Source organism: Pseudopipra pipra, chromosome 8, assembly GCF_036250125.1.
Source record: "Pseudopipra pipra isolate bDixPip1 chromosome 8, bDixPip1.hap1, whole genome shotgun sequence".
NCBI classification, from domain to species: Eukaryota; Metazoa; Chordata; class Aves; order Passeriformes; family Pipridae; genus Pseudopipra; species Pseudopipra pipra.
Window position 1 is genome coordinate 22,532,536 of NC_087556.1, and position 24,572 is coordinate 22,557,107.

General features: G+C 43.2%; 1 protein-coding gene and 1 long non-coding RNA gene across 12 annotated transcripts in view; one reads left to right on the forward strand and one right to left on the reverse strand.

The window, feature by feature from the left end:
• Positions 1–6,124: 6,124 nt before the first annotated feature.
• Positions 6,125–7,673, reverse strand: LOC135418106 (uncharacterized). Its single transcript, XR_010432316.1, has 2 exons — positions 7,449–7,673; positions 6,125–7,065 (listed from the first exon to the last, which is right to left on the reverse strand). It is a non-coding gene; the product is annotated as an uncharacterized LOC135418106 (long non-coding RNA).
• The window catches only part of ENTPD1 (ectonucleoside triphosphate diphosphohydrolase 1), a 33,051-nt gene continuing 15,667 nt past the window's right edge, over positions 7,189–24,572 (forward strand). For 2 of the 11 annotated variants that reach the window (XR_010432313.1, XM_064663008.1), the window contains exon 1: positions 7,192–7,534. Coding sequence is in view for 3 of the 11 variants with exons in the window: in XM_064663008.1 (XP_064519078.1) it covers positions 7,519–7,534 (16 nt within the window). In the remaining 8 variants the exon portion in view is untranslated. Of the gene's footprint in view, positions 7,535–7,775; positions 7,898–7,922; positions 7,942–8,152; positions 13,094–16,598; positions 16,764–16,812; positions 17,416–17,436; positions 19,155–20,934; positions 21,501–24,572 lie in introns of those variants that run through there. The other 9 variants (XM_064663009.1, XM_064663010.1, XM_064663013.1 and 6 more) reach the window with 9 other exon arrangements.

Here is a 24,572-nt window from a genome sequence, read left to right on the forward strand (position 1 = left end):
AACCTGTGGAAGTAATAAATGTCAATCACCAGTAAACTTAAGATATATTATTTTCTAATTCAAGACTTCTTTGAAGTCTCCTTTTTCCTCAGCATTTATGTCAGTCTATTGAAGTGCAAAATTAAAGAACAGGAAACCTCTCAACGACTAGATAAAGATGACCACGCTGAAATGCATGTAACTGAAGTCTTGTAAAATGTACATAAATTCATTGGGAGAAAAATCTCCTAGTGAGAATCCAAAAGCAAATCTGAAAATATCCAAGACTCACATCTGTATAGATGCTTCTTCGTGGTGCTCATAGACATCCATAAACTCATTGCAGGCGCGTAGTGAAGTGAGGTGGGATGTAGAGAGGGCAGCATGTTTTTACAGCTGTGAAGATTTTGATAAAGGATAGTCAATAATCAGACACAAACTGGTGTTTAATTATTGCTCAAAGCAAAGTTCACATTTGAGGCTTTCTTAGAAGTGGAAACATTTTATGCTTCTAGAACACAGGAAAACAGGTGGGTGAATTATCATGGGTTTATTTATGACTATGGTTAACAAACATGTGCAAATTAGAGATGTTGGGGGGTTTTAAGACTTCTCCCTTTTTACCACTGTCTTCAAATAGTCCCTTTGGATGGACACAGTCAAATTCTCTTCTGCTATTCACTGAGTGATGTCTGACGGGCATTGCATCAATGTGCTGCCAGTGGTTTTTCTCTGAAGATGCTCACTTATTAAAAACCAAATCACTTAACAGAGGGTGAGTGGGTAGTCGGGCTGAATTCAGACATTTAAAAAACATTTATTTTAAAATTATTCTTTTTCATTTTATGCATGTTTTCCACATTCTGTCTACTTTTATCCTTTCGAAGAAATATCAAAATTGAGTGACTTAATCTGGTATAAATATGTACAGTTCTTTTTTTTTTAAATATATGCTTCAAGGTGATTTGTATATTTATTTTTTTCTTAGCTACTAATGTGTTGCATGATAAATTCAGATTTAACAAGACAAAAATTAACTTTGGTCATAAAACTATAGAGATGGTTTGGTAATAAAATGGTCTCCTTTCTTCAGTCTTAAGGTAGCAATTATTCAAGGCCTATGTGCATGCTGCTAATTTACTTTTTCTTTTTTTTTTTTTCTTATTTTTTTTCTTTCATTTACTAAGTTTGGGTGGTATTCTCATTGTTAGATGGGACAACTAGTACTCACTATCTTCCCTTATTAATTCATGATGTAGTTATTGTTCTGGTACTTTTTTTTTTTCCTTGTTATATCCTCTTGGAGTTTTGAGAATATTTTTCTCTGGTTTTCCTCACTTTTTCTTTGTCCTACTGGAATACCTTTTAATAGACTTCACCTATTTCTTTTTATATAGCTCCTTTCTCTTCTAGATATTGATGGCCCCACAATATTGAAAGTGAGGTTAAGGTTGTTGTTAGCTGGTCCTGAGAGCTTTCTACTCTGGGAGCATTGGAAAGTTGGAAATTTTTGGTTTAGTGAGCCATTATTAGGAATTGTCTGCCTCTTCTGTCAGACAAAACAATAGGAAGATACTAAAAGATGCAAACCATAAGACTAAAAGACCAAAAGACTTGGAAATACCACTTACACTCATGTATTTTCTAAAAACCAATAATAATAGTTATGCCTAGCTCTGTTTGCAGTTGCTTGGAAGGAAAAACAAGAGCTTTGTTGCCAGCAGGGAAGTACTGATGTGCTGTATAAATACGATGACTAATGATCTGAGAAGCAGATTTTTAGGGCAGGGTTCTGCTTATGATTAGGACTGTGATGTTTTTGTTAGAATTGCGAAGAAAATTAAAGATTCTGTATAATTTGGTTCAGCATATTTACAGCTGACATGGGTAAAGTATCCAGTGCATGAAATAACCCGAGCAGAAAGAGCAACTGGTGTTTTGTTAACAGGCACTTGGGTAATGAGCAATATGACATGTTTCTTTTCAGCATATACTTTTTTTACACTAAATTGTAGAGCTTATAAAGACTAATTGTTTTTACTTTTAGTGTGTTAATGCATCTTTGCAAAGTTAAATAAAGTTAGTCATAGAATCTTTAATGATATTATGAGACACTAGTATCAAAAGTATGTTGAACCTATGGAATAAGGCACTGCAAGCATGTTATAGAGTTACACCTAATAGATCATTTTCTAATGAATGTGTAAACTAGGTGGGCAGTTTAAGGTTGAGAATGGGTCTTTAGTACCACTTCTTTTGAATGACTGTGAATGCCCATCATTCATGTTGCTTCTGTTATTCTGAGGCTGAGAGTGGGAATTTGTTTGCATGTTTTGCTGAAGTTTTGTGGATTTTTAACAAGGGCGTTAACTTGTTTCACTTATTGAGTAAAAATACAATTTTTCTTCAATAGCTGGGAGTGTTTAGAAAAACAAACCCAACAAATTAACTAGAAAATTGATTCACTTCTGCAAACACATACAGGAACTTTTTCTGCCAGTTTCAATGAACATCATTACCTCTGTGCTATTCAGTTTTGTAGAGATCATACAAACCCAGGAAATAAGTAATTAACAGGATGCTCTGCAGATGTCATCGGAGCACTATGATCCCTATATCACAAAAATAATAAACAGAGGTGGGCAATGCTATAAAATCTTTACATAAATGGAGAAGAAAACTGCTAACAGAAATAATGACAGAGTAGTAGCTGAATTACAGACGAGCTAGATGGCTTTCTCTGTTGCACTTTAAATCAATTTCCTTAGAAATCCTGATGTTTATTGATTACTAAAAGAAGGTAGAGATTTATTACTGTAAAAAAAGGTGGAAGAAAAGGAATCACCCAGAATATTCTGAGTTGGAAGGGGCACCACGAGAATCATCAAGTCCAACTATAAAGTGAATGGCCCATGCAAGGATCAAGAACACAACCTTGGCATTATTAGCACCGTGCTCTAACCTACTGTGTTGCTCTCAAAATGTTGCCTTACAAGTGATACACAGGTTTTGGGTCACAATGTCTGTGAATACTGGTATAAAGACAGAATAGTGGCCTTCTCTGAGAAGAGGCTTACAAATACTTAAACCAAGACAAGGAAGTAAGATGAAGGAAAGGGACTTAAGTCATTTTAATGGAGAATGCATTTCATAAGTTTAAGGTTAAAGACCAATATACTTGTTTGAAGAAAGATTAAGCTAAAGGTCATCTCATTTCTTTACCTAAATACCGAAAGCAGTTTCTTTTCTTTTTCCAAGAATTGCATTCTTTAAAAAAAAAGCTCAGCTCACTCAGACAAAATACTGTATAGCCCATTGCTTGTTTGTCTGTTTCCTCAGGAGTCATCCAGGAGGTTTGCTCTACACAAAGGAAGTGTTTTGGAAAACTAAATTAAGCATTTGAATTTCAGCTATTGCAGAGGAACCCAGAGATGTGGGGAGGACTTGGCCTACTGTATTGTGAAAACTCTCAAATCTGCAGCGAGTGCAATGTGAGATGAGTGGGCCAAGGAGCCAAAGCTGTTAAACACAAACAAACAAAAAACCCTGGCACCATTAATGCTTTTATGCTTTTTGTTATTTGTCATTTTTAATGCCTGGCCCCTCTTATCTGCCTTACTTTCCAGAAAATAGAGTTGTCCTAATCTCTTGGATCAAGCTCCCTTTGTAGGGAATTCTGCTCCCTCTGGTCCCAGCAATTTAATATGTTCATTGTCTTTCTTGAGACCTTCACATCTCTTTCAGAGATGCTGGGGATGTAGGGGTGGGTACCTCTGCTGTCCATTTCCCCAGGGCTGCCAGCTGCTCAGTGGTGACACAAGCCAGCACGCTGGGACTAAATGTCTAGGAAAGCCCAAGGAATACTGAGCCTATGCCTGCTAAGGCCAACGTTACACATCAAGTTTCTTGAAGCAGCCACTCCCCTCTGTTGCTTAAACATACAGAGTGATATGTTGTAATCTAAATACATACCCTTAGGCCCCTAAGCAAACATAGACACGATTACTTCAATGGAGTTGAAATTGGTGATGGGATGGCCTGTTTCCATTTAAAATATTTCAGATTTTTTTCATTGCAATTCTTTCTGTGGAAACAAGCTACTTGTGCTTCCAATGCATGTAAGTTTGTTCCCAGGCTCCCTAACCCTTTTTTTCAATGGCTGTTTCTTTTCCCCATCCCAAAGCTGAGAGGTTCTGGTCCTGGGTTTCAGTGTTCATCACCTCAGTTGGTCTCCTGTTTTCTGGAAATGGAGCGAAGATGTCCCACTGCTCACTCACTCTTGCTCCTTTTCTGAGTCCCAAAGGCAGCACACCTCATCTGCAAAACAGCAAATTCTAGACATCTATGAAGTTTCACATTTTTAGACACCCGCAAACACATGCACAACTTGTGTAAACATAGAGCAAGATGACTGCAACTAAGCTCTTACTGTGGCTAAGAAAATGGATATCCAAGACATATTTTGTTCCTCCAAATTTGCTCAGGATGCTCTGTTTTGTTCTGGGAGTAGAAGAGTGGCACGCTGGGTTTTTTGCTATTCTTACCCCCTGCTCAAGATGTGTGGAGACTACATCCTGAGCTCTCTGGTTTCCTCTTTTTATTTGTGTTTTCAAGCTTCCTCCTCACAATGTCTGGAGCCTTATCTGAGTACAAATGTCTGCCTCCGGGGCCACTTTTTTTCCTTATTTTGTTTTCTTATGGAAATGACCGTGACACAGAATCTGTTGTGACCTTTTTGCTAGTTTGTGGATTGCAGGCAGAGGTTTGCCCAAAGGCAGAAGGATCATCAGACAGAACAAAACTGCTCTGGCAAATGTGGATCTGACCCTCTGTGGAAGGGGAACTCTGCATGTCATGTCATATGAGGTTATGAAGTCCACCCTTCCCTTTAGGCTGTGACAGAGGAAAAGCTGTCCCTGTTTCATTGCTGTCCCTTACACCTAAACTTAATGGCTGCAGAACAGTATGTAACACCATTCACTGATCTTGTAGCTGTGGGAATACTATTCACATGTTTGTCAGTCCATCACTTAAAGTAGATCGTCTTCAACACAGAAATCTGTTCCCTGTAACTATGTGATTGACCTGGATGGTTTTAGGTGTAGTAGACCATAATTATAACCGTTCATGGCAACCCTTCCCCACGGGGCCCTTATGCTCCAGGTAAAAACTTCCTCTTGTGTGAAAATACTGCTGTCTGTTTGTTTCGTGATCACTGACTCTTAGTGTATCATCCTTCCCCATAAAAGTTTCATCTGTCTCAGTTTGAAACTGAAGTTCCTCAGGGAAAAAACCCAAACCACAAAACCTGTCACTGGCAGACGGGTAAAAAAGAGCTTATTGTGGTTTGTCAAGTACATATACATTTTGAAAGGACTTGAAATACACCAGTCTGGGCATCCTAAGAGGTGTTCAACATGGCATGAAGTCATGTCTATCTTTCTCTGACAGGGGCCTGTATATACTTCTACTTATTAAATTTGGACTCCTCAGCCCTTAAGTGAGCTCTTTGGTAAGCCCAACTGACCCAGCTTCTTCAGTTTCTACCTGTAGTGGGTCTAAGCACAGCATTTGAAAAATCAGTCCTAAATTCCAACTATTTTTTAAAACTACTGTCCAGCTGGGTTTAATTTATTTAATGTGTGGTGTGTATATATATATATATATATATATATATATATATATATATATATATGATTTATTTCCTGTGATGATACTCTACTGGCAAGTATTCTTTATAGAAATCAGTGTGTGACTGGTACATAAGCATTCATACTTCTATCAGTCTTGTTCCAAAAAAAAAGTATTTCTTACTGATACATCTGTGCAGTTATTTACTACAGTGAAGATGTTTAAAGTTGCATTTATTAACTAAACATTATATCAACTGGACTCTTTTTTTTTTTTTAAATGATGTTTCAAGGTGACCAACAAAATTACTTCTGCCATGCTAAGCCCTTTAAAAATGTTGCTGCATTCTCACTGCAGGTAAGATCAGTTGTCCCTTGTGCTTCCCAGGCCAATTTTTCTCAATAAAATGACAAACACTTAAAGTTTACCTTCAGCTTCATCTGCTGAAACACTTCTCCTTGAACTTTTAAACCAAAGCTAACAGTAATTCAGAAAGAATCTACTCACTAAAGCCTTAATTATGTATATTGTTTTATTTTGTTGATCCCTATTTTCCTGTTCTCAGAAAGATTATAAACAGGAGTGTTGTATTGTCAGTTGGAGTGATGCAAGCCAAGTGAACGTTTATTTGTGAAGGAGAAAGTACTGGTCATTGTTTGTGACAAGGCTGCAAAGGGATTTGAAAGCCCATGTCCAGGTGTGGTTCTCCAGGTCCTAGCATCAGAATCCTGCTCTTCCTGCCTCTCTTTGGGGCAAGACCTCTGGAAGCTGGTGGTAGGCACAGAGCTGGATGGTGTCCAGCTGTACGGATGTGCACTCACTTGTCCAACTGCAAAGATAAAGTGACACTTCTGAGAGGGGAGCAGGTTCTGGCACGGGCAGGGCATAGCAGCTGCCTGCAGGTGCTCATGGCCTGTGCTCCAGTGGCTTCACCTTCTGGGTAACTAGCAGGGAAGATGCTGGGAAGCTGGTCTTCACCGGTCTGAGAAGGAAGCAAAAGAGCTAGGGTGGTTGGCAACTTCCTTTGGAGTGGGAGGCTGACAAATCTGTAGGTTGGGAGCGTGGGGCCACTTGCCATGCCTGGAATGGGACTTGAATGTCAGAAGATATGGAGAAAAGTTGCTGAGACTCTTCCAGCACTGTCTTGTATTTCTAATTTGTGTGAAGTCTGTCAGGGATAAAAAGTGGTGGAGGGTGGGTTTCTTTCAGGCCTTCCAGGCAAGTAGGCTAAAATTGGCTCTTTCCTGAAGTCCCCTGGAGATGCAGCTGGAGGTATGAGCTCATTCTATGAGACAGGTAGGTACAGGAGATGACTTTTGAGTAGCTATTGCAACTTTGTCTCCTTTCGTGATTTGGTGGGGTTTTTCCCCGTGGGCGGGACCTCATATTTGGAAACAAGGAAGGTCATCTCTTCTCAGGGCAGTTCCTGTGTCCTTGGTGTATCTGCTCAGTCTTCTGCGAATCAAGAAAAACAAAATCAAACAAAACCCACCAAAAAAAAAAAAAAATTCCCTAACAAAAGACTTCCTCTCTGCAGCCACAATGCCATTTACCCCCCGCCCCGAGCCAGGGATGCAGTCCTGCTCCAGAGCACGGCCCGGCGGAGCCAGCGGCCGTTCCCTCGGGTAGCTCCGGGCGGGCGCCGCTGCCCCCGGCCGTGCGGGACCCTCCGAGACGGCGGATAAACCCGAGGTGCTGGTAACGCCGTAGCTCTGAGGTAATCTGCTTGGAGGAGACCAGGAGGTCAAGCCTGCAAGTTAAATGGATTTGAGTCATGTAGAGTTAAACTAACCCCTCCCACAGCCATGGACCACTAAAGCGCCCATTTTCATGAGCACCTCTCACTAAGGCAGCTCGGAGCCGGCGGAGGCTGAGAGAGGAAGAGGGAGGGAGCGAGCACCAGCACTGATGGATGAGCCAAAGGGTAAGGGCAGAAGCGAACCGCTGATCTCCAAAGGCAGCCCCCACCCCCGGCGAGGGGCGCGGGGGGGCGGCGGGGCTCGGCGGGGAGCCCCCGGGGTGGCGGCATCCCGCGGCCGGCACTCGGGGGAGGCTGTGCATATTCATGAGGAGCTCCTTCGGATGTGCCAGTCAGGCGGCAGCTGTGGCTGCGGCATCCCCGGGCGGCGCGTCCCTCCCTTCGCGCCCGCGGAGCGCTGCGGGCGGTGGGCGAAGGCTCCGCGGCGGGGGCTTGCCGGGGTGGGCGCAGCCTTTGCCGCAGTCCGCCCCCGGCTGACATCATCTTCCAGCCCTTGGACTCCTGGTCGCTCCTGAAGGACAATGCCGAGTTGTGACTGGGGTGCCCGGGTGGGGGGCCGGGAGGAGCCGGAGGTGCCCGCGGGCTGGGGGGTCCCGGGCGGTGCAGCGGGGCGGGCGGGAGCGGGGGCTCCGCGCCGGCGTCTGCCAGAAGTTTGGTGGCGTCAGTGCGAGGGATTCCCTCCCCGCGGCGGGGAAGAGCCGGCTGCGAGTCCCGGCTGCCTCCGGCGCTGCCCGCGGGGTCGGGGCCACTCTCCAAGGGCGAAGGGGGCGGGGAGGCAAGAGCAAAAACTCAGTGGAAGTGTTAGCTGTTGGAAAACCGCGGTGGGAGGCAACAGCTCTGAGGTTGGAAGAAGTGCTGTGCTGGGTACGAGGGGCTCTCGGTGCATGGTCTCGGAAAGGGAGGATTCGCCACTCGGCAGCCGGGCAGCCCTCTGGCCTTAACTGCGATCCTGGGGATCGCGGGAGAGACCCGGCAATAGCTCTGTTGCACCGGGGTTTTTCTACAAGATACATGTCTTGTACTAGGCTTTGCCTTTTATAATCAGCTGACACGGTGCACGTAGCAGCACTAGTCACACAACGTTTGGCAGAAACATTTCCTAGTTTAGTATCAGCTTTTGTCTATCTGGGTGCCTTACCCATCTGGGTGCCTTACCCTCTGTTTACAGCGCCTTCTGCAATAGGGTCCGTCTTTCTGTACTGCTGACAGGACTGTGCTCTGCGCGGCTTTCGAACACAAAGCAGGAACTCGGACAAATAAGCAAGAAGCAGTACACTGAAAAAATATTTGTGCAGAAACTTAGCCTTTAAATTGAGTGAGAAGCTTAGGGATAGTAGTTTCTACTATTTTGGTAGTTTCTTGTTCAGTACCAGGGGGAAGTCTCTAATTTATCATTGTTATGACAACAGGGAAACAAAATGTGATTGTTTTTTTTCCCCCTAGAATAAACAAAATGGTAAACTAGACCTCTCCAAGGTTTTAGCTTCATAGAATGTAAAGAATAGCATTTGGGAGGAAGAAGCATTTTCTCAGTCTGACGTACATCAAAATTTAAAGCAAAGTATGGCAGAAGGAGAAGGTTAGCTCATTAGTTTACGCAGTCATGAGTGAAGCTGGAAATATTTAGAGATAATTTGCCTCTGCTAAGAAGGGAGATAAGAACAGCTTTGAAAACAGTCTTTTAAAAGTTTCATTCCAAAAATAAAATACAATGCGTGAACGGAGATTTCTAGTGAGTGAGGAATCACGGGGAAGAAACTTAGATAATGAGAACTGATTTAGCAAAGAGGATCAAATAAGCCTTCTTTTAGAAAGTGGAATTTTAAAGAGACAGAAGGAAACTGAAGAAAACTGACAGTGCTCAGGACAGTTGTAGAAGAGGCAGTGATGGTGTCACAATGGGCTGACCTGCAGAGCATGCAGGTATTGTAAGAGCCTAAAGAAAATTAGTGCAAAAAATAGCAAGAAACTTGTTTGGGGGGGGGGGGGGGGGACAGAAAACACGACACTGTTTTTGAGAACTCCTCTCGCAGTATCTTTTACAGAGGCAGCAGTCAATGGGTTCAACATGGGCGCGTCCAGGACAGGCAGTATCTATCAGGTATCAGGAAAGTTTCCACCTTGAAATGAGGCACAAAGGCCATGTCCTTTCATCAAAAAGGAAATATTAGGGAGTGTTTCAGTAAGAGACCTGTTTCCTGTGAGCCTTGTCTACGAGGAAACCTGAGTTTAAATATTGATGCTGTCATCTCTGCTTTGATATTTGGATTAATATATTAACATAGCCAAGGAAGAAATTCTGTTTGGGATGCTACAGAGCAACATGTCATATTAGTGATTAGTGTTGAATACCTTCTTGGACAGAAAGCATGACTGCCTGAAAAATACATGTTACTGAAAAATATATGGGTGTGCTTCAGTCTGGGGAGAGCATGATGGTGGTCTCATGTAGACAGCAGTGAAAATCAGTAGACCTTCTAAAATATATCTGTTTTAACCTAGAAGGTACTAAGGTCGTAACTCTGATTGGGAGCTCTCTATATACGTGATGAATTAATTAATCAGATGACTGCTCTCTATGGATTGTTCCAGCATACAACAGTAATCGAGCAAAATCTGATGGGGAAAAAAAAGTAAATAATATGAATGGAAAATCACAAATTTAAAGAAGACATACTGACCAGCACTTCAAAACCAAGAATGAGGATAACTTTGACTTGTTCATTCAGGCAGTGAAGGCAGCAAGTAGAAGTTAACACAAGTAAATGGCAAGGAAGTGGAGAAAGAGGAATTGGAGAACATCTGATAGAAAATACAGACTGTAAATTGGGGAAGATTATTTAGAGAAAGTAAAGATGTCAGGAGAAATCTAAATTTAACAGGACTAAGCACAATTAAAAGGAAGCATTTTGTGTTCTTAGGAACAAAATAATGTATATCTAGCAATTGTGTAATCATTATGGAGGTGGACAGGGTAAGATTTTAATGATGATGCAGGAAAAATCCCAGAAAAGTGTTGGATAAAGACATGGACATATTATAGCTAACTAGTTTGTTTTGTAGATTAACATTTTGGGGGCGATAAAGTTTTACAACAATTTAAAATTAACTATGCCAAATACTTATTGAGAAGATCTATACTCAATGTTTTTCATTTTCAGCAAACTGGAACACTAGGGATATCTCATGCAATGGGAAGAATAGTATTGTTGATCCAATATCCCAGCAGTATGATGGTGGGTAGCCTGGAGAACTATTTCCAATTTAACTTGACATCAGTTTTATCTAAATTACTGGATAGGTCATCTCAATAATCAGGTTTTAACAGCTAGTATTCTTTTGGTTTTGTGGAGCATAAAACTTGTCAAAGTAGCTTTCAGAATAATGTTGTAGAAATCTTACCAATTTCTACACTGTCAAAATGGATAACCGAATGAACGCATTGAAAAGGAAATTATCATCCCATCTCCATCATCCCAGATGGATGCAAACATAAGTTCATGTAGTTCCCTCAAGTGAGCATATTAATCTGCATCCTAGAATGGAGATAGTCCCACCTTCAAGAGTTGGCAGCAAGAACTTCAAGGATTACGTTTCTTTTGGGTTTGGAACTTGGTTAGAGAATCCATTTATAAGAAGGGGCGATGGGAAGTATTTCAAGTACTGGTAAATCTTTTAATTTGTCTTTGCTTTCTTGAAGGCTCTTTTGTTTACACAGTAAGTCAGCTGACTGAACAAAATAGATGGTACACAAGCCTGGTGTGATTCTCATTTGGGAAAACAGGCTGCATTTTGTCTAATGCATGTTATCAGTCATCGAAGTTCTAGGAAAAAATACATATTCTTAAAATCTTAGTGACTGTTGAATAAATCTTGACTCTAAGTTAAGGGACTCTATAAAGCCTGACTTCCCTTATGGTTAGGAACTACTATACAAAAGGGGAGGGAACTGGAAGAACTAACTTCTCTGGTTACTATTGTACAGCCAGGAGTTGATTATAAGTGTAGGACTGGGAAGGCACTGGTCCTTTATTTTCCAAATAATTATTTGCACTTGTTTTATTTTTCAGAGGTAACAAACGTGGTTGAAAACAGCAAATATTAATATCTTCCATGTTTAAACTTCTTCACAATAGATGAATTTCTGGTGTTGTTGTGATTATAAAAGTTTCCCTTTGACTCTCTAGCAAAGAATGAGCTAATGGATTATTAATAATTAAGACTTGGATAGCAATAGACCTCAAAAATATTCATCAAAAGAAATAATCACTAAACAGCTGTGTTTCCAGAAGTATTCTGCAAGAGGCCCAATGGCATTAGACATTTTCAATAATGATCTAAAAAGTATAAAATCATTGCTGATTTACAGATGGAGTTTGTCAGTGCTAGGAGGACCAGTACAAATACCAGTTAAGTCAGAGGAAAAAGTCTAAAGAAGCCAAGAGAGGTTGGAAACATAAAGAGCAAATAAAAGGCTTCAAGCCAAGCTTGTAAAAGCACAGCTAATGTGACTTTGGGAGGAAAATTGGACATTTAAACTCTGAATAGATTAGAAAGACAATGTTGTCCAGAAAAAAATATGCAGAGGTGTGTATGTATGTGTGTGTATATATATATATATATATATATATATATATATATATATATATATGTCTGGGACAGCCGTAACTCACAGTTTTAATTTTTTTATGTATATGCTCAGCTGCCTTACCATGGAGGGAGAAGGTTGTCCTCTAGTCAACTTTACGGTGACCACTGCAATAAGCTTTTTGTTTGCCTCTTGACTTCTAATTACCAGAAGCATACAGAAAACCCTCAAGAGGAGAAAAAATACATTTAAGAGGCTGAACACCTGAAAAGGGAAGGGTTATAAAAGCTATAATAATTTATAATCTTTTTGTTCTTTCCTAAGTTGCATAACTGGCCTAGTATAGGAAAAGTATCATTCTTGGTCACAGTCCTTTTTTTTCCTAAGACATCTTTACACCTTTAGCACCTGTTGGTTTGGGAGCAACTAAGAAATGAAACTTTTGGGTTAATACCCTCTGGGTAGGTATTTTGTACCTTCTTACTAGCCCAGTGCTCAGTAACAGTGTTCCACAGAGCTGGATCTCGTTGGAAGTGTGTTGATACAGGAGCTGAGTTCTCAGCTTGGAAATTATCTGTTCAAGGTGGTTAGAAGGTTTTTAAAGACAGAAGGGTTTGGGATGAACGTTGGGATGAAGTAGATACACTGAGGTGACTTTGGGGAGCCACCCCATAAGGGATTAGTATTGCTTGAGACTAATCAAACCTAAATTGCAAAATTCTAGATGGTGTTCAAAAGAGAAGCACCACTGTTGGTTTTCTGAAAGCTGAGTTAGATGGTGGCCACTTCTAAAACTCTATTTTCTTATTGTTTTGATATCTAGATGTGAGAACTGCCTTTATCTTTCAACTCAGTGGAAACTTCCCTTCCCTGAGCAGAGCTGAAGGTTTATGGCAGGCACTTCTATCACTGTCTCCTAGTCACAGAGCTGTTGCCAGTATGCTTTCATGGAGAGCAGCAGAGCCTAAGGGTGCACTTCTACAGCTGGCGTAATCTGACATAAATCTGTGCTGCTGAAAGAGAAGGGACAAGGCGCCTCTCCTTGTCCCCTAGCCTTGTTCTTTTTAATCTGCAATAACTTTCAGCTTGTCTAACTTGAAAACCACCACCAGCCCAAGTGAGAGAACAGAAGGAGGGTAAGTGTAAAAGTCACTTAGATTAAAATTATTGGGGGGTGTGTGGAAATCTTCACTGCAACACAAGGAGAGATGCAAAAACAGCCCTGTGCTCTGAAACAGTGCTGCATTAGCAGCACGAATAAAGAAATGAGTTAAGGGAAAAAGTGTGAGAGACCAGATGGAAGGGAACAGAGTCGGCTAAGTGCACACTGAACAAATTCATCTGCTCACATCCTCTCATGCATCCGCTGCCCCCAAATGTGGAAAATGCTGGAAAGATCTGTTTCCCATCCTGCTCTTTGGGCTCCTTGTTCCTCTGTCCCCAGTCCTGCATGGGCTGTTCACACTCAAGGGTGATGCAGGCTGTGTAGTGGTCACTGCTGTCACTACTCTGTTGGTGCTTAGCCAGCACCAGCAATGCTACAACTATGCCTCTTATAGGTTCTTGTCTAAACCCTTTGAAGCCCATATTTGTCCCTTCCAGCTTGGGAAGAGCTTTCCATGAGGATGTGCAGAGCCACTTCACTGTTTGCCTTCACACTGCCTTTCGCATTCCCCTTGTGATGTCAACACAGGGACTGAGTTTCTGAAATAAGGAGACATACGTCCATCAGCCTGACCCATGCTGTCCCATGCTCTCTTGTGACCTTCATCCCGCTGTATGCTACATCTCTTCTGACCAAAAAGTAACCCTTATGTGATGGCTGAATAGTTTAGAGGCTGGAACTTGCACCTTTGACCAAACACTTTTATTTTGCTTAAGTAGAAGTTAAAGGCTCTTAGTTGATTCCCCTTTGTTTCTGACCTTCCTGAGAGTCTTGGCTTCTGATCGCATAGGATGGTGAATGCCAGATTGTTCTTGAGGGAGAGGATGCAAAGAAAATGGACCTATTTTTACAAAGGAATGAGAATTAGCTTGTCTTCATTAACTGTCTGCAATCTTTCAGCCAAAGCTCAAACTATCACTGGCCTTTGAGCTCTGTGCTGACTGGAAAAGGTGACTCAGCAGCTCAGGACGCAGAAACCGCTTCAGCCCCTCAGATGGTTCACAGCACTGTCACATTCTGCTCGAAGGGCACCCGAGACGGTGGAGTGACAGGAACGGCCGCTTCAGCTGCTGTGGTTTCTAACGTTCACCAGAAGTGATGCTGCAGATGGGGGCAGGGGAGGCAGCAGCCTCTGCACCTTTCTCCCTGGGCTGTAGCGAGAAGAGGTAGACTCCTGCAAAAGTGAGGGATGGAGGGAATTTGGAGACCCTTCAGTAGAACTAATGGGATGGAAACATCCAGAGTGCGTGGCAGAGCCCAGGGGGCAGGCATGCAGCAGGAGGGAAGATGGAGCTCCTGTGTGGGGTGTGGGTTGGTGGTGAGGACAGGTAATGGAGTGGCATTTGTTCCTCTGCTGAAAACTGTCCTTCCCTGCCACCTGCTCTTTGCCAGAATGGGAGGGGGCAGCTCTTGCCAGGGAGAACATCTGCTCTTGGCCACAATCAACCCTTGGCTGTTGGCTTCAACTGCTTTGTGGGAAATGCACTGGAAATCTGCAATTTTGTATTGAATTGAATGTGCTCAGTAAGCTGATCTAAAGCTTCTATATATTTAGGCTCACTTTCCTGAAATAATATAGGAAACTTACTGTTTGTCATCTTTGTTTGAGACTGCAGTAAACATGAAAACAGCTGAAGCTGAAAAGATCTTTATTCTGCTAAATCTAGTGGTCAGGCTCTTGTTTACAAAACTTAGAAATACTGTTGTAACCAAAAGCATGAAAGTCATACAGAAAAGAAGAAAAGAATGTTCCACTGATGTGTTTAGGATTTATTCTTTCATTAACCAAGGGGAATTGAGACCTTATTTGAAAGGTGGAACTATGGCATAAGACAGAGATACGGTGGTCCCTTTCTGTGGCAGAGCAAACAGAGCATTTAAGCAAACTGTGAAGTTAAACCTTTGCACTTCGTCTTAAAAATAGTGGTTTACAGTAGAACCTGGCCCCATGCTATGAACTCCTTGTTAAAGACAGTAATTTTACAGTTGCTTTTTATGTTACAAAGCATGTCTCAGCTACAGAGACTAGTAATTTCTCTGCCAATTTAAGGACTTCCAGTGTTTTGGCCACTTGGTGTCTTAGAATGCTAACTGGATCCCATAGGCCTTGCTGGGAATAGATGTCCTTCTGTAAATAGGGATTTGGAGAACCTCTTCTGCCCCTTTATTTCTCAAAAGACTGTAACTGTAAATTTACATCAAAGGTCTCGGTAACCTTTGATGTAGTGTAGTGGTCAGGTTTTTAGGTTTACTAGCATCTTTTTAATGTAGTAATGAATTCTTTTAACTCTGGTTTCTCCTTCCTCTATCCCCAAAGTCAGATGGCAGGAAGGAGACACAGGGAATGCCTTTTTTCCTCCCTGGGACTCTGCTGGTTGTGTTTCTCTTTTTCAACATGTTTCTCCTAACCTAAATGACATTTTCAATTTTTATCGCCTGTTTTTAAAGTTGTAGCAGAACTGCATAGATATTGTAGCATGAGTCATGTGTGTACTTTACTAGACCATTAATCTCCAAATTGTTGTTAGTCTGGCAGAACATCAGAGAATATATCAAAATGATGGAAGATGAATTTAAGAGTAGTTGTAGCCAAAGTGTGCTGCTCTTTCCCTGGACCCTGGGAATTCTGCCTCTCTGCAGGAAGGAAGTGTGCTGTGAGCGCTGGCACATGGGAGCTACCCAGACTAGTGGATGAGGTGGTCCAGAGGACAGAAAACCCGGCATGTGCTGCTCCCTTAGGCTTTTTCATCAGCTGGGGAAATGGGGCTAATGGTGCTATCTCTGTAAACTCCTTGGCAGCATATGGGTCAAAAGCACTGTGACAAATTTAAATGTTTCAATTTGTTACTCGGGAAAGGCTGAAGTTCAACAGAGAAAAGTATGATGGTGGGCTCCAGTATTACCTGTTTTGTATCAGTTTCCCATACATTGTGGGCAGACAGCACTGCTGAGAGCTGGAGTCAGCTGTGTAAGCCACAGAGCTGAGGGGAGCCTGGGAATAGTGGGAAAGTAGTGAGAGAGTCCCGGCCTTGCTTGGTGTCTGTGTGCTGGGAGAAGGCTGGACTCAAGACTGTGGCATGAGCATGAGAAAATGTATGTGCACAAAAGCCTCCTTGTGAGGTTCTGCTATGGCATAACTGCAGCTATCCTGTCTCACCAGAGTTTTGTGGGAGAAGCTGCGGTTAATGCCAGCCTGAGTATAAGAATGCTACCAAGTCTACGCTACACTGGTGACAATGGTCTCACCCTGTGCTGTCACAGGGAGCTGCTTGGCACATGACAGACTGAAAACAGCTCCAGCTCTAACACTGTCAGTAGATCTTGGGTGTAAACTATTTAAAATCCTTTGTGGTGAGTCTGGTAGTGTCACCCAGGAACAGGCTGTATTGTTCCCCTCCAGAATTTCAACATCCTCTAACTTCCAGAAGACCGCTGCTGCTGCTGTGCTCATGCGTGCTGTGCCACAAGCTCCGAGCAGGAGACCTGGCTACATCTGAGCAGCAGACTGAGCAGCATGGTTACCACAGCAGCCCTAAAACCTACTCCCTGTGCTGTTGCTATAACCTAACCAAACCAAGGAGACCTTTACCCATCTGCGATGATGGCCTGTGGAGTGAAGGTCCTGGTACACCATGCATAAGGTAGGCATGCAGCTGGAGAAGCAGAAATACTACAACGGGCCTGAAGGAAATGTGAATGAAGTGTGTGTGTGTGAGAGAGAGAGAGAGAGGAGTAGAACAGCAGCAAATCAAAGGTTAAAGGAATGGTCTGTATTGATAACCAAAGGACACGACCGACTGCACTAAAAGTGGATAAATGCTGAAAAAATGTGTTTGTGAGAAGTCCAGCAGCCTGCACCCTGATAAGCCTCACATGGATGGCTTGTCAGCAAAAGGCATGGGTGCTGATAAAGCCCATGTGCAGATGACTCTTTGGGGAAGAAAACTCTGCTCCAGTAACAGAAGGATCACAGTAAGCTCAACAGCACATCCCGTGTGTGAGCTGTCCTCCTCCTCTCCCAGAAGGAAAACAGACCATGGCAGCTAAAGTACCCAAAATGAGAGGGGAAAAAAGGCACTGAGCAGCCACCTGTCCCAGGTAAATGAGATTTCAAGGCAAATGGATCACACTGCAGTAACCGTTAGCTCCTGAAGACAGCAAAAGACCTGCTCAAGAATTTGTAGCTTGCCAGTGAAGAGGAACCCAAGAGATGCAGTGAGGACTTGACATCTGGCACCCTTGGTCTCATCTCACGTGGGATCCTGCCAGAGCACCTGGGTGAGCTTGGTGCCTGTGAGTACAAGGGGAGTGCATGTGGGTGAGAAAATAAGTGTGGCCCAAACGATTTTTCAAAACAAACATCATCTTCCTGTTTCATAAGGTCTTGCACTGTTGCTGCACCAACTTGCTGTATCATAGCTACATTAAAAGCTGCTCCATTCTTAAACAAAGCTTTCACATCCTTTTCTCCTTTATAGCTGGTAATCAGAGTTTAAGAAGCTTTTGTTTTGGTGTGATCAATGGTGCAAAAATATAATGAGTTCCAAATTGAGATGTAAGAGGCTCTGAGGGCTGAAAAATACTGGATGAAAATATCAGACAAAACAGGAGGGCAAGGAAAGTTGTCAGATGCTTTCAGTGATGGGAAGTGCAAAATTGAAACTACTCAAAAGCCTTTTGCCTTCACTGTTCCCACCCAAAGTAAGTTGACTTCCCCTGTGACTGTGTAAAGAATGAGCTGGTCGTGACCCATGAAGAGACTGGCTGCTGAGAGTCATCTGAATAAGGGTGCTGTGGGAGCCCAGTTTATAAATGGATTTTAAAGCTAGGACTCCCACATCTGCCCCATAGGGTTACTGTAGAGCTCCTATTTCTCCTTCAGCCTCTAGCCTTCATTTCCATACTTCACATCTCTTTAAGTGAGCCCCCATCTCTTTAGGATCAAATCCTGCTTTCAATTAGTGTTGTTGTCCTTATGAGTATCTGAAGTTGGAGTTATTTTTCTCATTTGTCTTTTTATGAGTTTTATTGTTCCTGTGTAAGATGGTGGTTTCCATAGATACTTCAGACATTAATCTGTCCTCAGTGGACATGCAGTTCCTTCCAATAAATTACAGAGCAATTTGCCCCTTCTGCTTGAGGCCTTGGCTCCTTCATCCATATCACTGCTATACTGAGCATTTTAAAACACTGTTGCTGTAATGTCATCTTGATGCATTGCCTTGTGCTCATTACACAGCTTTCAATCCACATGACAGAACTCCTGTCCAACCAGTTTTAAATTCAAAAATGGTACATTGCATTCTAATTTCGAATTTTGTCCCAATAACTGTTGGAAACTTTAGCTCAGCTTTTCTCTGCTATGGGTAACTGTTAAACAAAACAGTGTTTTGTTATTCTTGTTCTCTTTCCCCCCCTTGAGAAATGTTATCAAAGGACAAAGTCTGGCAAAGTATTCAGGACTGGTACGCTCCTATATGAGTGCTCAGCTAGCACCGACTGCTGTTCTTTCAGACAGCTCTTGTGTGAGTTTTCTGTCTTTATCCTGTCTCCACCTTGTCCCAGAGGAAAGCATATATCCTGGATTGCAGAGGTAGATGGTAATGTGAGTCACTCCTTGGTATTTAGTGGTGAGAAATTTAATCACTATCAGTCTCCCCAAATCCTAGCAGAAGCCAAGAAAAATCTGGATGTGGCATAAGTTAGTTATTTCTTCTTTGGCTCTATTCTGCTCTTATCAGGCTATTTACTGCACAAGTGGGGCTGTTCTGCTGACTCAGCATCACAAGAAGTGATGCCAAGGCAGCTCCAGGCCACATTTAAGAAATTACAAAGGAGATCATTAGAGTCACAAGTTTTCTCTTTAGCTGATTTATAAATGGATTTGTTTTCTTTCTTGTTCGTTTGTCCCAGAGCTGTTAATAAATAACTGTTTCAATGTCCCTGCTCCTGCAGGATATGTGAGGAGAGTGTGTGCTCATGTGAACTTGTTGCAAGCTCTGCAGCTGGGCTGGAGATCCTGTGGCTGGAAGGTAGGCTCCAGCTTGAGCTTGGGACTTCCCATCCCAAATCAAAGGGAAAATGGTGCTGAAAGAGGCTGGGAAGCACAGTGGCAGGAGGGAAGCACCAGACCTGTAGCTGCTTTTTGCATGGGCCCAGGGTTGCTGGCCAGTCCTGCTCCTGGAGAGCTGTGCTCATCTTAACAAAGCCAGCTGGTAGCCCCTTTCTGTGCTATGGATTTGTCCTCTTTCCTATAGCAGCCATGTCACAAGCTTGTTGCTTCATCAGCTGAAGTAACTCCTGTTTTGTTGGCTTTGACAGTGGGGAGTGTTGATTTCTCTGTCCCAGTAGGCATCTTTGGACTCTCAGGCTAGAGCCTGGAAACCTGGAGGGAGTGTTACAGAAGAGCATGGAACTTCTCAGCTTGCATCTCCTTGCTGGGAATGGAGAGCAGCTGGTGGGAGCTCCCCCTCTTACTTCTCTGGGGGAGATGCAGTGAGAAGTCAGAGCTGTGATGTCCATCCTGGGTGCAGTCTCTGCAGATGCCTGGGGGCTGTTCAGTCACCCAGAGCCCTGGGTGATGCTTCTGCTGCAGCCCCTTGCACATAATATGTGTAGATGGGACAGCTGACCCTGAGATTAGCTCAGTTGGTTAGAGCCTGGTGCTAATAACACCGAGGTTGTGAGCTCAATCCTCTGTGAGCCATTCACTTAAGAGCTGGGCTTTGATGATCCTTGTGGGTCCCTTCCAACTCAGAATATTCTGTGATTAAGCTTGTGCACTTGTCAGAAAGATGGGCTGCTCTGACTGTCCCTCTGTGCCCATGCTGCCTTATCAAAAATATTTTGTGTTTGTATTTTGAAATATTTGAGGCAAGGACAGTGGGGGGAGGGGCAGGGAAGATTTATGAAGACATACAAATTGAAAAACAAACTATGTTTTGATTACAGATGGGTTTCTTTTCCTGAGCCTAATTCTTCCCTTGGGATTCACTGCACGTCCCAGTAATAAGTAATGTGAACTTTAGAGATTAATAACATCCTGTGCCAGCCCATTCATCCAGCAAAACTCCTTGGCTCTTTTGTTACATGTCGGCATGAGGCTCCAGCCTTTTCAAAGTGCTCTTCTGACTGTGAAAATTTAGATTCATATTTACCTTGTTACCTTTGTAACATCAAGAAGTATTTCTTCTCTTACACTCAGGAACTTTGTCAAGGCCTGTGCCCAGCCATAGGCTTTGATCCCATGTTCTTTCCCGTTGGTTGTCGCTAGAAATACCACAGGATAATTTGTTTCCTGCTCTTTGAAATGGAAATTGTAGCAGGATGAGGAACAGAGCATGATATTCATGCCAAATATCATGAGCTGAATTCTCCTCATGGTTTGTGGGAATCCCAGTTATTAAAGTTGACCTCTGAGAACTCAGTATATTTTTCCACAAGACTTGGACAGTGGATGTGCTCCTCATCAGGAGACAGAAACTATTCCAGCTGTTCCCTGTCCTCTGCTATGAAAAGAGGACTGGAGATAGCAGTGCTGACAGCTGGGGGTATGGGGGCAAGTTGGGAAGTGTTTAAGTGGAGTGCTGTCTTTTTTATCCATGCAACCCTAACCCTGGCTTACTGAAAGGAGGCAGCAGGACTGCTGCCCTGCCTGGATAGCCATGGGCCTTTGCTTCATCTACTAGGATTAGTTGCAAAGGGAAGGTGCCTACAGTTTTCTCTGCTGCAAATGGGTGCTATGTATGTTAAGGGAGGAAAAGCTCACTGAATTTCTTGCAGGATTAAGACACACTCCTCAAAGAAAGCAGATACCTGTGCTGGAAATCACACTATTAAGAGGTGGCACACCTGGATGTAGGCAAAATCCCAGGCACAGACAAGCACTGCAGCTTGTGTGCTTGCATACGGGGCTGCTGCAGAATGGGCATCATCCTCCAGGGGCTTTGCCAATGGTTCTGCTGATGCTGCGCCAGCTTGTAACAGTGTTTGTGCTTCTGTGATCAGTCTCCAATTGTTTTTGGTCCTGGATGGGAAGTGAAACTTCAGGAGAAAAGCTGATTGCTTGGCTGTGCAGAAATACTTGGGAAGCTCGAGTTCCTACTGGCTGCGGAAGCACAGGCAGTGGCTCTGCTTGCTCACATGTGGCACTTCGGGCAGCTGTGTTTTTTGTTTGGAAACCAGGGAAATGAGCTCCTGAAAGCAGTAGTGTTGCTCAACACACAAGGTGATCCCAGGAATCTGCAATTCAGAGAAAAACATCTTTGAGACGTGGCAAGAGGCTTGGCGGTCTCAGCCCCTCCAAGGCAGGGAAGTTCGTCAGTGGAGAGGCATACGGGGAAACTGGTGGCTTCTGGGGCTTGTATTTCGACACTGCTGTAAGTGCTGGGTGCAGAGTGTTCTGTGGGTGATGAGGGGTTTGGATCTGTTTTCTCTGCGGTCCTTCTCCCTGTCAGAACTTCCTGTGGGGCACAGCAGTATTTACAGTGCTCAGGACTTTGTGTTCTCCAGGAAGTTTCTGAACTTGCTGGCCCAGTGTAGATATTAAGGGGGGGAAGCGGTTGTTCTGGAAGCTGTTTCCTCTTTTTTCTGTCCATGACAAATTGTACACCCTACTGGTGTGGGTGCTGGTGGGACATGGGGAATGGTGGGCTGTACTGGGTTAGTAATGTGACTCACTCATCACCCATCTTTCAATATAAGCAGTGGCCCTGCTGTCTTTAACAGCAACAATAATTAAATAGTTGTACACAATAGCTGCCTGGGGCTGAACTGGGACTAAGTGACCAAAGCAGGAGAGGTTTAGTGCCCATTACCAGCCAGGATGCTGGAGACAGAGAAGGGAGTGACAGTCTACACTGGGTTGAGGAAAGCTGATATGATGGTGGATTTTAGTGGAAGACAGGGTAATTCCTCAAAACTGGGAGTGATAATTTCATAATTTGCAATCCATTACTTTCAGCTCAAGAGAAATATATGTTGGCCCCAGTCTTGATACAAAAAGAGACATTGCAATGAGAGTTTTGAATTATTACAAAAGCAATTCACAGTTACTCTGTGTCAACAATGTCTAGTTGTTAAAAGAAGTGACTTCACAAAATAAAAAAAACTTGAGCTGAATCAGCAGAGTATTTAAAATGGGCAAATAGGAATGCTAATCAGAAGGAGACTATTCATTTCTTATGCTCTTCCACAGAAGCCGTAATCCAACTGCTGAAAGTTATGTTAATTTGAAAAAGAATAAAATCTCTTAAAATTGCATATTTAGAGGCAAAAAAAGGAAAGCTAAAATTAGTGCAAATTTAAGGTTGCAAAGTGTAAAAGATGGTCAAAAGAAGCATAAGGAAAAAATTGTGGCCAGAGATTTAAGAAGAGCAAAGAAGAACTTAAGGATCTTGAGCACAAAAGGAAGCCTGGCAGCACCATTGACCCATTGCAAGTCAGTGTATTAGAACTATCAATGACAAAGCTGAAAAGGTGTCAGCACTTGATTTTTCTTTCCCCCTCTCTCCTATCAAAAGACAAACAAATGCCTTCACATCATGTGCTAGTCAGGTATATTCAAGCAATAACTTAGCTGATAAGCCAGGGAGGAGGGGAAGCCATCTGGAGCTCACTGGATATTTTCCGATGGAACTTCAAGCTTTGTGGGTAATGGCAATAAATCTTCTCCAGTTAAAATAGAGCTTTGATGGGCTGGTAGCAAATTAATACCAGAAGTTTCCTGACAGGAGACTGATGTAACTGATAACAGTTTTCTTTTCCGATTTGAAAAACTTCTTTGAATTGAGAATCCTAAAGAAATGAGCATGAGCACAAGTAGGGTACAGGCATAGAAGTCCAGTAAAAACCATATAAATATGAAAAATAACTGTGTAAAGGTCACTGTGCCAGCAGTATCCTACCAGTTGTTGGTTGTATATTAAGTATCTGGGTCTGACTGCTGTGATATTAGCCATAAGAGTCTCTTCCTGCTGAGATATTTAATCAGCAGGCATCGGGAAGGCTTGGTCGGGCTGGTGTATAATAGCAGGGAGATGGGCTGTGATGCCAAGCTGGGAGGCAGCGTGAGTGCCTTGCAGAGAGCCACGGAGGCTGAACACCATACCCAGCACTGCAGGGCACCGTGGGAAGGTCTCTGACAGGGGAACCTGCTTTGTGCACAGGGTGAATGGGGGATTTGTTGGTGTGGCAGTCCGGGTCACTGGGGCTCGTGCCCAGAACCCCCCGGGTGTTGCCTCTCCAGCAGTAAACCCACACCGCAGGGACAGCGTAAGCAGGGCCGTGGGACTGCCCTGAGCACAAAGCCCCTCTGTGCTCTGGGCAGATGCAGAAGGCAGAGAAGGGGCCTGTGTGCTGCCTGCTCCTTTGTGTCTGTCTCTTGATGCCATTGCTCGGCTTTTGCTGCCTCTAGCACCCGCCAGCTCTCCAGGATTTCCATGTGCTTTTTTTTTTTTTTCCAGGAAAACAGGGCTTGTCCAATGTGTCTTGTGCAATTTCCCAGGGTCATATCCCAGTCACAACACTAAAAACAGCAAAAGGATGAGTTGTTCCCACACCAAGCATTGTTGTACACATGGATAGCATTTAGCAGAATGGTTGCCATGACTGAATTATGTCCGAATGCAACCTGGAGCTTTGTTGGGGAAAGGAGGGAAAACATTTATTCAACTGCATCTGTATCCCACAAGGAGAGCATAGGCATTGCATTGGCCTTTGCTAACAGCGTAGCTTATGAGTTGATTGGCCTCTTTTTGCTGACTCCCTGCCTTCTGAACCAAGGAAACAGAGCTGGGAGAAAGTCCAGGAGCCACCCCTGTCCTAAGGCAGATCAGCTACAACAGTGCTGGCAGATAGAGATGTCATTTGTCTGAAGACAATTAATGAGTCTCCCTTGCTCTTCTTTTTTCCAAACTTAACAATCCAATTCCTTCAATCTTTCCTCATAGGTCAAACTTTTAGACTTCTGATCTTTCTTCTTATTCTCTTCTGGAGTTTCTCCAAGTGGTCTACATGTTTCCTCAAAGGCAGTGCCCAAAATTGGTCACAGAACCTCACAGGAGGCTTTACCAGCTTTAGATGGAGGGAAGGATTACTATAAACTGCTATAGCTGCAATAATGTTTTCTCTAGAAGAGCTACTTAACAGATTGCTTACCATGCTGTCTTTGGGTGATGGCTGTTATCTAAATGTCACATTTTCTCTTGTCCTTAAGTGAGTTAGGCTTTCCCCTATTTGTCAAATTTATTTTCAATTCCAGTCCTGTGTGTCAGTGAGCTTTTTTCCCAGCTTGGTGTTATCTCAGAGACAAGCACACTCTTTATCTTCCAGCTCACTAGTGCACAGGTATGTGTGTACATGGGACAGATTAGTTCAAGCACTCTGCCTGGCTGTGTAGCCTAGATTCATAGGAGTCTGCTGGGATTTGAGACATGTAGGGTTGCATGATC